General features: G+C 45.2%; 1 protein-coding gene across 1 annotated transcript in view; it reads right to left on the reverse strand.

Annotated features, from left to right (window-relative positions):
- Positions 1-14,924, reverse strand: part of LOC120941515 (transient receptor potential cation channel subfamily V member 6-like) — a 199,907-nt gene that overhangs the window by 67,157 nt on the left and 117,826 nt on the right. The window contains exon 14 of the mRNA XM_040354950.1: positions 11,006-11,176. Within this exon, the coding sequence (XP_040210884.1) occupies positions 11,006-11,176 (171 nt within the window). The remainder of the gene's footprint in view (positions 1-11,005; positions 11,177-14,924) is intronic.

Genomic DNA, 14,924 nt, shown 5'->3' on the forward strand with positions numbered 1-14,924 from the left:
ATTCTTCTGGTTTCCAGAGCCGTAATTAGAGGAGGGCAGAAGAGATGGTTGTCAAAGGCACAGAGGAGGCAAGGAGTACAATATCACACAAAGGATAAAAATGAAAATGGGTTTGGGATCTGCTTGTGGCTCATAATTTAACATGCACTTCTGCCCAAACTATTTTCATATTCTTAACATGCCGTAAAAAAAAACTTAAAAACAAGCCCACACTGACCCCTGCAGATGTATGTACTGTGAAGAAATGTATCTTCAAAATTCATAATTGAAATCACAGCTCTTCTCCTTCTATCTTTCTTGTTTTCTAGGGACTTAATAACAAAATGTAGTGGATAGCAATTGAAGCCATCTATGTTCTGGTCTACAAGATGTGTTCATTTATTTCCCTCCAATTAAATTTGTTTTGCTTTAGCTGCTTAAAACAAGGACACATTTGTGGTTGGAGCTGATAGAAAGCAACAAAATTGTAAAATGTGCTCCAAGCATTAAAATGATCCAAACTGCATGTAATGGGGGCAGACAGGTTGTTCGTCATGTCCTCCATGTTTCCTTCTCTCTCTTTGGGCACCAAGCGACGGTCACAGGAGAGCCCCTGTTCTTTGGGTTACAATAGACATTGAACAGGGTCCCTGACCCTTGCACGTGGGGTAATACTTTTACCGAACGCCTGCTCACCAATGCCTGGGGACCAGGCAGGAGCCACGGTCATGTAAAAAGTAAAATATTAAGGCGGTCTCTTAAAGGGGTTGTAAACACCCATTTTTTTTTTTTACAAATAACAAATATGCCTATACTTACCTGGTCTGTGCAATAGTTTTGCAATAGCGATCGCCTACAGGGAGGGGCCGCCAAAAGGCCCCTCGGCAGGCAAGCAGGAAGTGGGACAGGATGTCCCTCTCCTCCTGAAGCCCCCACTCCCCCTCCCAAAAAAAATACATGCCAAATGTGGCATGTAAGGGGGCGAGGAGTGGATTAAGCGGAAGTTCCACTTTTGGGTGGAACTCCGCTAGAACTACTTTATGAGAGGCTGCACCTATGGATTGTCTGTGTACCATGATCCAGTGAGTAAAGCCCCTGCTTGTATTCGTATTACTTCATGGTCCCCAACTGTTGGGTAACTGTTCCAGTCTACCTTTTCTTTTCTTTTCTTTTTTTACTTTATGTTTTATTGAATTTTATATTGCACATACATGATAGACAACAAAGAAAAAGGAACAGCACATTTCTCACCCATATAAAAATATACTTTACCATGTTTACCGCTAGCTATTTCTACTCCAGCTCCCCCCAACCCGCTTACAATCTATACCCCCCATCTCTCTATTTTACCCTCCCCATTAGACCCCCTTCAACCTCACTGCATACTCCTAATTTCACCATATTTCCTCGTTAACTTAAACTCTTCCCATCTTTTTGAGAACCCCTCTCTTGTGTCTTCGTAGCAATGTCTTAGATATTCCATATTGCATATCTCTTCTATTTTATCAAACCATTCGCCTATCTTTGGACTTTCTACGGCCGTGTACACACGGGCAAACATGTACGATGAAACCGGTCCGCCGGACCGTTTTCACCATACATGTCTGCCCGGGGATTTCTGTACGATGGCTATACTAACCATCGTACAGAAATCCGCGCGTAAACAATACGCGGGGCGTGTCCGCGGTGTCGCCGCGACGATGACGCGGTGTCGCCGCGACAATGACGCGGCGACGTGGGCGGGCCTGCCAGTTAAATGCTTCCACGCATGCGTCGAAGTCATTCGACGCATGCGAGGGATGGCGGGCGCTCGGACATGTAGGTAGGTCTGTACAGACGACCGAACATGTCCGAGCGGGCAGGATTCCAGCGGACTGTTTTAAAACAAGTCCAGGAATATTTGTCTGCTGGGAAAAGGCCCGGCGGGCAAATGTTTGCTGGAATCCTGCACGCTCGGGCCAACACATGACCGAACATGTCTGCTGAAACTGGCCCGCAGACCAGTTTCAGCAGACATGTTTGGTCGTGTGTACGGGGCCTAATTCTTTCCAATTTTTCGGTATCAGACTCTTTGTGGCATTGATCATGTGTATTGTCATTGAGTTTTTATATTCCTTTATCGGTAGTCTACCTATTCTAATGCCACAGCTGCTTAGCAAGAGGTGTCCTCTGCTAGCAACCCGTTACGTTTGGAGTATCCTGCACCACCCCAAATTCCTTCCCATGTTTCTACTAGCATATAAACTTCCAAAAGATAACCCCTAGACCAGCGCCCCCCAACCTCCCTGGCACCGGGGACCAGGCGTGCAGAAGTCACCACCCCCTTTGGCCGGGGTGGGAGGGTGGCAGGGGGTGGTGTTGGGGGTGCAGCCTGACACCTACTCAGGGGAGGTGCAGCCTGGGTCTCACCAGTGCTCTATGGCAGTGGTCATCAACCCTGTCCTCAGGGCCCACTAACAGGCCAGATTTAATGTATTACCTTGGGGAGATGCAGACTAGAATACTGAGCAGTAAATGATATCACCTGTGGTGTATTTCAGTTATCTTGCAAACCTGGCCTGTTAGTGGGCCCTGAGGACAGGGTTGATGACCACTGCTCTATGAGGTCTCCGTTCTGGCTCTCCACCCTTCCTTTCTCATTCGTGACCACTCAGAGCGAAGGGAGTAATACTAGTGATGTTGGAAGAAAGGGAGCAGGCGCCCTCTCGTAATCTGAGGGTGACAGTGGAGGATGTGCTGGCTCGCTCTGCCTGCCGCCAACCCCCATCACATGGCCTGGTTCCCAGTAGGCCACGGACGGGCACCAGTCCGCAGCCTGGGTGTTGGGAACCCCTGCCCTAGACAAATCAATGAGCGGGAGTGAAAGGAGTTCGGCTGCTGTGTGCCTGGCTGGGTCTGCACTGTTTGAGAAAGACCCCGTCACATCTAAAGCGGCTCCTTCGGGGGTAGCACTACATGAAATACACAAAGAATAAGCTTCAGTAATAAAAAAAGTGATGAATGTATCATTAGCTAGTGAACCACACAGCTGTATGTAGATGTCTTCAGAATTTACAGTGATGAAAAGAGCTTTTGTGTTCCCAATCTATTTTTATTTAATTTTTTCCTAATGAGAGAAGGAAATTTTAGAACATCTTTGATCAACTAAATTTCTTAACAGCTTTTTTTCCTTAACCACTTCCCGACCGCCGCATGTATATGTACGTCCACAGAATGGCACGTACAGGCAAATGGGCGTACATGTACGTCCTTGCCTTTCCGCGGGTCCGATCGGGACCCCCTCCCGATACATGCGGCGGTCGGGTTGCTTCGGGGAGCGATCCGGGACGATGGCGCGGCTATTCGTTTATAGCCGCTCCGTCGCGATTGCTCCCCGGAGCTGAAGAACGGGGAGAGCCGTGTGTAAACACGGCTTCCCCGTGCTTCACTGTGGCGGCGTATCGATCGAGTGATCCCTTATATAAGGGAGACTCGATCGATGACGTCAGTCCTACAGCCACACCCCCCTACAGTTGTAAACACACACTAGGTGAACCCTAACTCCTACAGCGCCCCCTGTGGTTAACTCCCAAACTGCAACTGTCATTTTCACAATAAACAATGCAATTTAAATGCATTTTTTGCTGTGAAAATGACAATGGTCCCAAAAATGTGTCAAAATTGTCCAAAGTGTCCGCCATAATGTCGCAGTCACGAAAAAAATCACTGATCGCCGCCATTAGTAGTAAAAAAATAATAATTAATAAAAATGCAATAAATCTATCCCCTATTTTGTAAACGCTATAAATTTTGCGCAAACCAATCGATAAACGCTTATTGCGTTTTTTTTTACAAAAAATAGGTCGAAGAATACGTATCTCCCTAAACTGAGGGAAATTTTTTTTTATATATGTTTTTGGGGGATATTTATTATAACAAAAAGTAAAAAATATTGCATTTTTTTCAAAATTGACGCTTTATTTTTGTGTATAGCGCAAAAAATAAAAACCGCAGATGTGATCAAGTACCACCAAAAGAAAGCTCTATTTGTGGGGAAAAAAGGACACCAATTTTCTTTGGGAGCCACGTCGCACGACCTCGCAATTGTCTGTTAAAGCAACGCAGTGCCGAATTGCAAAACCTGGCCTGGGCATTTAGCTGCCTAAAGGTCCGGGGCTTAAGTGGTTAATGACCGATGCAAATTTGATCACAATTTTGATTGGCTGTAAATCTTTTGCCCTTTGGAGCACCTGCTGAACTGAAGATGGATTGCCATGTTTTGGAAGTTTGTATGAAGAACCTGATCTTGGTCAGAACGAGACCATCAATCATGGAGCAAAGGACCTTTCAGAAAACATGGTGGCTGTCAAGAAAGCCAGGAGAGGAATGACCTGAGGGCCGGTTATCCTGGATACCAGCTGGAAAATGTAGCCTGTTGGTAGCCTGAGGAGGTCAAGTTACCAAGCAGTAGAATGACAAATATGTCCAACATGCTGGCATTGCTTCTGCATCATCAAAGCCTTCAGACATGCTAGGAATCCTTTGAATGTTAATGGTGAAAAAGCTTCCAGCTCACCAACAAGGGACAACATGTGTGTTGTCATGGAATAAAGTTGCACATGTTTTGAATAATTCAAATGCTCTTGCAAGTCGTATATTTCTACATTGTGGGCTAGATTCAGAAAGATGAGCGCATCTTTCTGCGGGCGTAACGTATCTCCGATACGTTACGCCACTGTAACTTTGGGCGCAAGTTCTGTATTCAGAAAGAACTTGCGCCCTTAGGCCTCGTACACACGACCAAACATGTCTGCTGAAACTGGTCCATCGGACCAGTTTCCGCGGACATGTTCGGTCGTCTGTACGGCCGACTGGACAATTTTCCGGCGGATCGGACAGGTTTCCAGCGGACAAATGTTTCTTAGCATGCTAAGAAACATGTCCGCTGGAAGCCTGTCCGTCGGACATGTTCGGTCGTCTGTACGACTCACCGGACATGTCCGCTCGGCCAAAAGCCCTCGCATGCGTCAAAGTGATTTGACGCATGCGTGGAAGCATTGACCTCCCAGGGTCGCGCACGTCGCCGCGTCATCGTCGCCTCGTTCGCTGTCCGCGGGAAATTTGGTCTGATGGTGTGTACAGCGACCCTGACCCTGACCCTGACCGTTTTCACTCGACATGTCCCGTCGTGTGTACGAGGCCTAAGTTACGGCGGCGTAACGTATGTGTGGCGGCGTAAGCCCGACTAATTCAAATGGGGATGTTGGGGGCGTGTTTTATTTAAATTTAACTTGACCCCGCGTTTTTGACGTTTTTTTTGAACGGCGCATGCGCCGTTAGTAAAATATCCCAGTGTGCATTGCTCAAAAGGTACGCCGCAAGGACGTATTGGATTCGACGTAAACGTAAATGACGTACAGCCCAATTTGCGAACAACTTACGCAAACAACGTACAATTTTCAAAACTCGGCGTGGGAACGACGTCCATACTTAACATTAGCTACGCCTCATATAGCAGGGGTAACTATACGCCGAGAAAAGCCTAACGTAAACGACGTAAAAAAATGCGCCGGCGGGACGTACGTTTCTGAATCGGCGTAAATACCTAATTAGCATATTCCTCGCGTAACTATACGGAAGCGCCACCTAGCGGCCAGCGTAAATATGCAGCCCAAGATACGACAGTGTAAGACACTTACGCCGGTCAGATCTTAGGGAAATCTATGCGTAACTGATTCTATGAATCAGGCGCATAGATACGACCGGCCGGACTCAGAGATACGACGGCGTCGAATCTTCTCTCTGAATCTACCCCTGTGTGCACAGGAGGAAAGCCAATGGCGTGGCATTCAATAATCACTTTATTGCAGGAAGAAGTCACTACGCAAGCATTGGGAATGTATGTTTTATTCATTGGGTAGCATATATAAAAATGTACACGTTGGTAAATAATTAGTGGTGGATTTAGGGCTTGTTTACGCTTGCGTTTGCTCTCTGAGCAGTGATCCTCCATTACCTTACTGCAGGGGTGTTGCTAGGTCTGCAAAAGATTTGGGGCTAGAGCCCATAGCAGTGGTCACCAACCTTTTTGCAGGCCGGGGGGGCACGTGGGTGGTGAGCAATTTTTTGCAGACAATGGCTGGGTGTTGGTGCTTCAATCATTATGGCCGCACCTCCAACATTGAAGAGGCCTGCTGTGAGGGAAGAAGAGCGGTGATGCAGGGCGGGCCGAGATAATGCCATATACGTTTGCTTCTCTCATCCGCCTTCATGGCTCTCCTATGCAACCCGCCTGCTCGCCGCATTCGCCGCCTTGCTGCAGAGAGACACGGACCTCTCCTCACAGATCACCGCCATTACTAGTAAAAAAAAAAAAATGCCATAATTCTATCCCCTATTTTGTAGACGCTATAACTTGTGCGCAAACCAATCAATATACGCTTATTGCGATTTTTTTTTTTACCAGAACTATGTAGAAGAATACGTAATCGGCCTAAACTGAGGAAAAATGTGTTTTTTTGAGAGAGAAAAAATTTGCGGTATTTATTATAGCAAAAAGTAAAAGATAGTAGTGCAAAGTGGATCGTAAATAACCCCCATTGTGTTTTTTTCCAAAATTGTCGCTGTTCTTTTGTTTATAGTGCAAAAAATAAAAACTGCAGAGATGATCAAATACCACCAAAAGAAAACTATTTGTGGGGGAAAAAAAGGACACAAATTTTGTTTGGGTACAGCGTCGCACGACCGCGCAATTGTCAGTTAAAGCGACGCAATGCCAAATTCTAAAAAGTGCTCTGGTCAGGAAGGGGGGTAAATTCTTCCAGGGCTAAAGCGGTTAATAAGCCTGTAGTTTAGAAATAGATTTATTAATGCAGATCTGAAGATCAAACTCTAAAAGAGTGACAATGTCATAATGAATGGGGGAAGAAGGCTGGGTCCCAAAGAGGAACTGTTGTTGGCTGTGTATACACTTCATTGCCGCAGGTAGAGTTCATGGAAACCTCAGAGGTTACATTTTCTCCGAACACTTGTGATAATTCATACCTGGGACTGGTAATTATAAAAGATTACAGCAGTTCCACCACCTGAATTAGAATGGCAGCAAAGCAATTAGAATAATGTAATGTTATTCTGCAAGTGCACAGATACCTATTAACCACTTAAGACCCGGACCATTATGCAGGTTAAAGTGGAGGTTCACCCTAAAAACTAATTTTTAACATTAGCATATTAAGGGCATGTACTTTCGGCAGGTCTTTTTTTTTTTTCGTACATACCTTTATATTCTGATTTGGTCCAGGGCTTCCGCGTTCTGATGACTCCGGGACTGGGCGTTCCTATCCCTGCCTCAGGGTTCCGATGACTGCGGGACTGGGCGTTTCTATCCTTCGGTTTGATGATTGATGTCTTGTGAAACAGGTGACCTGTCGCACGACGTGCATCACCAGATTTCCAGAAATAGCCGAGCTGCGAGTCGGCACTATACGGCGCCTGTGCCCGCCGTGTAGAGCTGACTGCGCAGGCGCTGTATAGTGCTGACTAGCAGCTCGGCTATTTCCCGGCATCTGGTGACGCACGTTGTGCGACAGGTCACCTGTTTCACAAGCCGTCAATCATCGAACCGAAGGATAGGAACGCCCAGTCCCGCAGTCATCGGAACCCGGAAGCCCTGGACAAAAACAGAATATAAAGGTATGTACGGAGAAAAAAAAAAATACCTGCCTAAAGTAAATGTCCTTAGTATGCTGGCTCTGCTAGATGCTAAGTTAAAAAAAATATTTTGGGTGAACCCCCGCTTTAAGGACCCTTTTTGCGATTCGGCACTCCATCGCTTTAACTGACAATTGCGCGGTCGTGCGACGTGGCTCCCGAACAAAATTGGCGTCCTTTTTTTCCCACAAATAGAGCTTTCTTTTGGTGGTATTTGATCACCTCTGCGGTTTTTATTTTTTGCGCTATAAACAAAAATAGAGCGACAATTTCGAAAAAAAAAAACAATATTTTACATTTTGCTCTAATAAATATCCCCAAAAAAGATATAAAAAAACTTTTTTTTCCTCAGTTTAGGCTGATACGTTTTCTTCTACCTATTTTTGGTAAAAAAAAAAAATCGCAATAAGCGTTTATCGATTGGTTTGCGCAAAATTTATAGCGTTTACAAAATAAGGGATAGTTTTATGGCATTTTTATTAATAATTTTTTTTTTTTACCACTAATGGCGGAGATCAGCGATTTTTTTCGTGACTGCAACATTATGGCAGACACATCGGACAATTTTTACATATTTTTGGGACCATTGTCATTTTCACAGCGAAAAGTGCTATAAAAAGGCACTGATGCCGCGTACACACCATCACTTTATGTGATGAAAAAAACCCGACGTTTTTAAAAATGTCAATTAAAATGACCGTGTGTGGGGGAAAACTTAGTTTTATGTCTTGTGAAAAACGACAAAAAAAAAAATTGAAGCATGCTTCAATTTTTTGTGTCGTTTTTCAAAACGTTGTTTTTTGTGTCACAAAAATTGACTGTGTGTAGCAAAAACAACGTTTAAAACTACGTTTTTAAACCCGCACATGCCCAGAAGCTAGTTATGAAGCGAGCTTCAATGGAAAAAAGTGGTGACGTAACCTCGCTTTGCTAGAGCATTGTGAAAAAACTATGGTGTGTAGGCAACTTCGTCTTTGAAAATTGAAGTTTCAAAAACGTAGTTTTTTACTTCACAGAAAATGTCGTTTTTTCCATTACATAAAGTGATGGTGTATACGCGGCATGATACTGTGAAAATGACAATTGCAGTTTAGGAGTTAACCACTAGTGGGCTCTAAAGGGGTTAATGTAGATGTAAACCCAAAATGTTTTGATTTATTTTTTGATGTCACAATGTAGAGTATAAGATTTCCTATGATCTGTGCCCAGTCTTGCCACACAGAGTTAATCCAGCTCTGAGCAATCCTCTTTTATTGTTCAGTGAAATAAAACGGACTTACAGAGAAAAACCTTAGTCCGTTCCGCCCCCTTGCTGTGAGTGACAGGTTATTTACATATCTCATGCACTAGCCTGGAGACAGGCATTATTTTTAAATTCCCACCCCCCACTCCTTTTCTCAAGTCATGTGGTTACTTTTCTGGATTTTGACTGGATGTTAGTGATCATAGCAGAATTTAGTGTAAGGAATACACAGGAAAAAAATGCATGTTGACATGGGGAGTGTAGAGGAGGTCTACTGACATCACGACACCCACCGAGCTCCAGACAACAGATCCACCCACAAAATCTGCAGTTTTTCAGGTCTTATAACAGACAGAGGGATAACATTTGACAGGTAAGAATACATGCAGGAAGCATGTATATCCTTATACATCAGCACTATGGCAGTAGTTTAGAAAGGATGAGAGTGGGTTTACATCCACTTTAAGTGTGTCCTAGGGATGTGTTCTAACTGTAGGGGGAATGGGCTGTGTGTGACACGACACTCATCACCACTCCCGATTATAAGAAGCTGTGATCAGTGTCCTGTCACTAGGAAGACTGGGGAAATGCTTGTTTACATCAGCATTTCCCTGTTCTTCCTCTCCGTGAGACAATCTCGGGTATCCCCACGCACGTCGAGTCCGCGGGACCCGCGGTCGGACTCAGGCCGCGTACAGACGGTCGAACATGTCCGCTGAAACTGGTCCGCGGACATGTCCGACCATGTGTACGGCCTAGCGGACAGGTTTCCAGCGGACAAAAGTTTCTTAGCAAGCTAAGAAACTTGTCCGCTGGAAACATGTCCGTCGGACATGTCCGATGGTTAGTACACCTAATCTGACATGTCCGCTGGTTATGACGTGTAACCAGCGTCCCGAAATCCCACGCATGCGTCGAATTGATTCGACGCATGCGTGGAAGCATTGCACTTCCGTCTTTGAGAACGTCGGTGTCTTCTACGTCACCGCGTTCTCTGTCCACGGGGATTTTGGTCTGATGGTGTGTACACACATCAGAGCAAAAGCACCCAGGAGACATGTCCGATGAAAACGGTCCGCGGACCGTTTTCATCGGACATGTCTCCTCGTGTGTACGGGGCCTCACAGAGCTTGCGGCGCGTGCGCTCCCACAATGCCGCTTCTTTAAGGGGACGTATATATATACACATCGATCTGCCCACAGGAGACATCGTGTCGACGTATATATGCGTGAGTCGGTCGTTAAGCGGTAAAGTCACTGGGACCTACAGGAATGACCTAAATGCACTTGTGACTCTGAGGCCTCGTACACACGACCGGACATGTCCGCTGAAACTGGTCCGCGGACCAGTGTCAGCGGACAGATCGATCGTGTGTACAGGCTAGCGGACAGATTTCCAGCGGACAAATGTTTCTTAGCATGCTAAGAAACATGTCCGCTGGAAAGCTGTCCGGCGGACATGTCCGCTGGTTAGTACGTCTAACCAGAGGACCGAAATCCCGCGCATGCGTCGAATTGATTCGACGCATGCGTGGAAGCATTGAACTCGCACGATAGAGAATGTCGGTGTCGTCTACGTCACCGCGTTCTCTGTCCGGGGGATTTTGGTCTGATGGTGTGTACAGCCATCAGACCGAAATCTCCCAGCGGACATGTCCGATGAAAGCGGTCCGGCGGGCCGTTTTCATCGGACTGTCCCCTCGTGTGTACGAAGCCAAAGAGTACGTGAAGAAAATGATCCCGTAGAGCAGGCTTTCTCAACCTTTTACCTCAAAGGAAGCCTTGAAATACTTTTCAGGACTCAGGGAACCCCAGCTAAGATTGGTCCATTAGGGGAAGGACTATTGGTGGTCAATGATAAGAGTGCTCCCTTACATTGGTTGCCAGGATGCCACCCACAGCCAGCTAAAAATGATTACTGATGTCATGCCATTGGCTCTGCCAAGTGTTGGGCCTGGAACTTTTCTGGCAACACCAAATTGGAGATCAATTAGGTCAAGAAACAGGTCAAGAAACCCCTGGAGGAACCCTAGTTCAATGGAACCCTAGTTAGGAATGGCTACTGTCGAGTTTTGGAAGGGGAAGGGTTCTTACCGGATGGCTCTTGCATACTTCATCACTCTCAGCCAGAGGAAAATAATGGTGACAGAAAACACTCGGATGTGAGATACATGCAGGAGCTTGTTATCCTGGACAACCAGATCAGCTATATGAGTGGCGATCACAGCACAGAGCAGAAAGTACACAATCCAATCAAAGACATTCCTGGGGGGGATAAAACGGACACATTAACAACACAATTGTCAAAAATCACCTGCCAGTTACCCAAAACCATATAGCAGCTACTATGTAGTATCTATATCTACTAAAGCTACTGTATGTTACAGATCCCACTGGGATGGATGAATAAAATAGTGATTGAAGGCTGATCTACCATGTCTTTATGGACCTTGCTTTGTGTTCTGGTTCAAATCATTTGGTGGAGGGGGGTTATGCAGGGCCAGATTAAGAACATAATGGGCCTGGTGCTGAGGATTTTGGTGGGGCCTTTTAGGCTGCATTCACACCTCCGCGACAAGTAACGCCGCGTACGCGGCGTATTTTGCCGCGAATAGTGTAACTTTTTTTTTACAAATCCTTCCTATTGCTTTGTATGGCCGAACGCCAATGCCGCCTGAAAAAAAGGGTCCGGGACTTTTTTTCATGCCGCAGGTGTACGGCGTCTATGAGATGTGAACCATCTCATAGACAGCAATGGGAATTCTCCCCTCCAGCGGCACGAGCGGCCGGCGTCGGGCGTTTTGTCGCGGAGGTGTGAATGGGGTGTAATAAATAATAAATAAATGCGTGGGAATGACATGAACGCAGCCCAGCCAAGGCAAGTGACCAAAGGCACAGAACCCAGAAGGAAGACCGGGTGAAGATGGAAGTGTCCAGGCCCCGCCTGATTCATCGCAGCGCAGCACTGGAGGGCTCAGTCTGAAAATTAAAGTGTACACTAATGTGCTAATATGCTGTGCATACTTGTACGTTGTGGCATAACCTACCCCAGGGCCTCTAAAAAGTAGTAATGTCAGGAAAGTTTACTACCGCTTTATTATCACAGGATCCCAGGAGCCTCTCATGGGGCCCCCTACTGACCCGGTGGACGGTGGCCCTTGGGCAGTGCCTAAGTGCACAGTTGCCAACATTTAAAAAATATTTTCAGGGCCACTTTTTTATATAAGTGCTATATTTAGAGTAGCTGAGATCCCCGATGTTCCTCTATACATCATAGTAGTAATCACAAAATTAAAGGAGTACTAATAATGGGGCAGAACAAATATGAGAACTGATATTTCCTTTAGTTGAACTAACAAAAGTGTGTCCATTCTAGAGCTGGTAACATCGAGGATATTCAGTATAATTTTAAAGAACTGTTTTTGTGGGTAAGCGACATAGGGGAGGAGTATGGACGGTATATAAGTGGGAAGTATGTGCAGGTGAGGGAGAGGAATGTGGAGGGTCTAACAGTGGGCACTATGTACAGGAGAGGAGTACAAAGGGTACGGAAAAAAGCACTATGTACAGGAGAGGAGTGTGAAGGGTATGACAATGGGCAGTATGTACAGGAAGAGTGAGGGGGTATGACAGAGGGTAGTACGTACCAGAGAGAAGTGTGGAGGGTATGATGGGGCAGTATGTACAGGAGAGGAGTGTGGAGGGTATGACAGTGGGCAGTATGTACAGGAGAGGAATGTAGACGGTATGATAGTGGGCTCTATGTATAGGAGAGGAGTGTGGAGGGTATGACAGTGAACACTATGTATAGGAGAGGAGTGTGGAGGGTATGACAGTGGGCACTATGTATAGGAGAGGAGTGTGGAGGGTATGACAGTGAGCAGTATGTACAGGAGAGGAGTGTGGAGGGTGCGACAGTGGGCACTAAGTACAGGAGAGAAGTGTATGACAGCAGGCACTATGTACAGGAGAGGAGTGTGAAGGGTATGACAGTGGGCGCTATGTATAGGAGAGGAGTGTGGAGGGTATGACAGTGGGCACTATGTACAGGAGAGGAGTGTGTAGGGTATGACAGTGGGTATGTATAGGAGAGACGTGTGGAGAGTATGACAGTGGGCACTATGTACAAGAGAGGAGTGTGGAGAGTATGACAGTGAGCACTATGTACAGGAGTGGAAGGATATTTAGGGACTGAGTAGTGGTTAAGTGGGTCATACATGGATTGAAATTACGCCAATTATGCAGAGACCAGCCATAGTCAATCTATGTAAGGGCTAGCTGGTTTTACACAAGTCAATCTATTAATCAACTTGAGTACAACCAGCCTGTTTTTTTTTCTTAAAACAATCAGTGCTGCCAGCTAAAGTTAGCAACACTAATCATTGTACGCACTGGAAGAACACAATAACACTGCAGGAGTGATTCCCCCATCCACAGGTCAGCAGGTGAGAGGGTGTGTGGGGACAGGCTGGGGAGAGATAGTAGTCAGTGGCTGGGTAGGCACTGGTAGTATCAGAGCCAGATACACACAGGTTACATACGCCACGATCGTTAGAGCAAGAGCAATAATTCTAGTACTAGACCTCCTCTGTAACTCTAAACATGTAACCTAAAAAAATGTAAAGCATCGCTTAGGATACCAAAAAAAATTGTGCTAACTTAACTAACTAACTGTTTTTTTAATGAATGAAACATTTTTTCCAAAAAAACATGTTTGAAAAATTGCTGCGCAAATACCGTGCTAGAGCTGCACAATTAATCGTTAAAAAAATCGTGATCTCGATTCAACCCCCCTGACGATCTTCAATGCAGAGTTTGCTGATTCTTTCATATAACAAGTGGAAAGACTTTCAGCTGTCAAAAGAAAATATCTGGGCAGTCTGCCAAGTTTTTAACAGGAAACATTGTAACTGACACTTCATTCTTAGATCAAAGGGATACACTTCTGTGTGTAAAGAACAAATCTGGGCAGTCTGCGAAGTTTGTAAACAAAATGAAACATTGTAACTAACTAACATTGTAACTAAATTTAACCACTTAAAGTCCAACACGTGTTTCTTAAGTTAGAAAGCAATATTATTTGCTAGAAAATTACTTGGAACTGCCAAACATTATATATATTTTAGCAGAGACTCTAGGGAATACAATGGCCATTGCTGCAATATTTTATGTCACACTGCATTTTCCCACTTCAATGAATAATAAAAACCATAAAAACAAAACAGTGATAGCCCATTTTTTTTTTTTGTTTGTTTTATTGTGAAAGATGATGTTACGCCGCAACAATCGTGAGAGAATCGTGATCTATCTTCTAAGCAAAAAAATTGCAATTCTCATTTTAGCCAGAATCGTGCAGCTCTGTACCGTGCAACATAAAAAGTGCAAAGACCACCATAGAGTAATTTTCTAGCAAAAAACAAATGATGATTTTTACATGTAGTAGAGAAGTGTCAGAATTGGCCTGTGTGGCAAGGGGTTAATTACCATGAGTAATATACAAATAATTATTATAAGCACTGTGATCCTATCAGTCTGCTGCAGTGTGTCAGCTTGTATTTATATTGGCCGCTCTGAATGTAGCTTCTGACAGGCTGTGCAAGCAGGCCCGTATCTCCGGAACCATAAATGATAGCTGTCCCATATTTTAACCAGTTGTGGGGTAGCTCTTCCCATGCCTACCCCCAAATGTGGGGTTTCTGTGACCTCTGGTCATCGAGCTACAACCCCCCAAATTCGATCTTAGAAAAAAAAAATCTTAAAAAAAAAAAAAAAAAATTTTTTTTTTTTTTTGGGCAAATGGGCCTATCTTGAGAAAGGGGCCTGGAGCTGCAGCTCCATCAGCCCCATTGTTAATCCGGCCCTGGGGTTATGGTGTCTAACAGTATGCCATAGCCGCCGATTGTATCACTCTGTCCCGCCCCCCGGCGCGTTGCATCATTGATTTGATTGACAGCAGCGGGAGCCAATGGCTACACTGCTATCAATCATCCAATGAAGAGCAGACTAGAGCTCG

This window comes from Rana temporaria, chromosome 5, assembly GCF_905171775.1.
Source record: "Rana temporaria chromosome 5, aRanTem1.1, whole genome shotgun sequence".
NCBI lineage: Eukaryota > Metazoa > Chordata > Amphibia > Anura > Ranidae > Rana > Rana temporaria.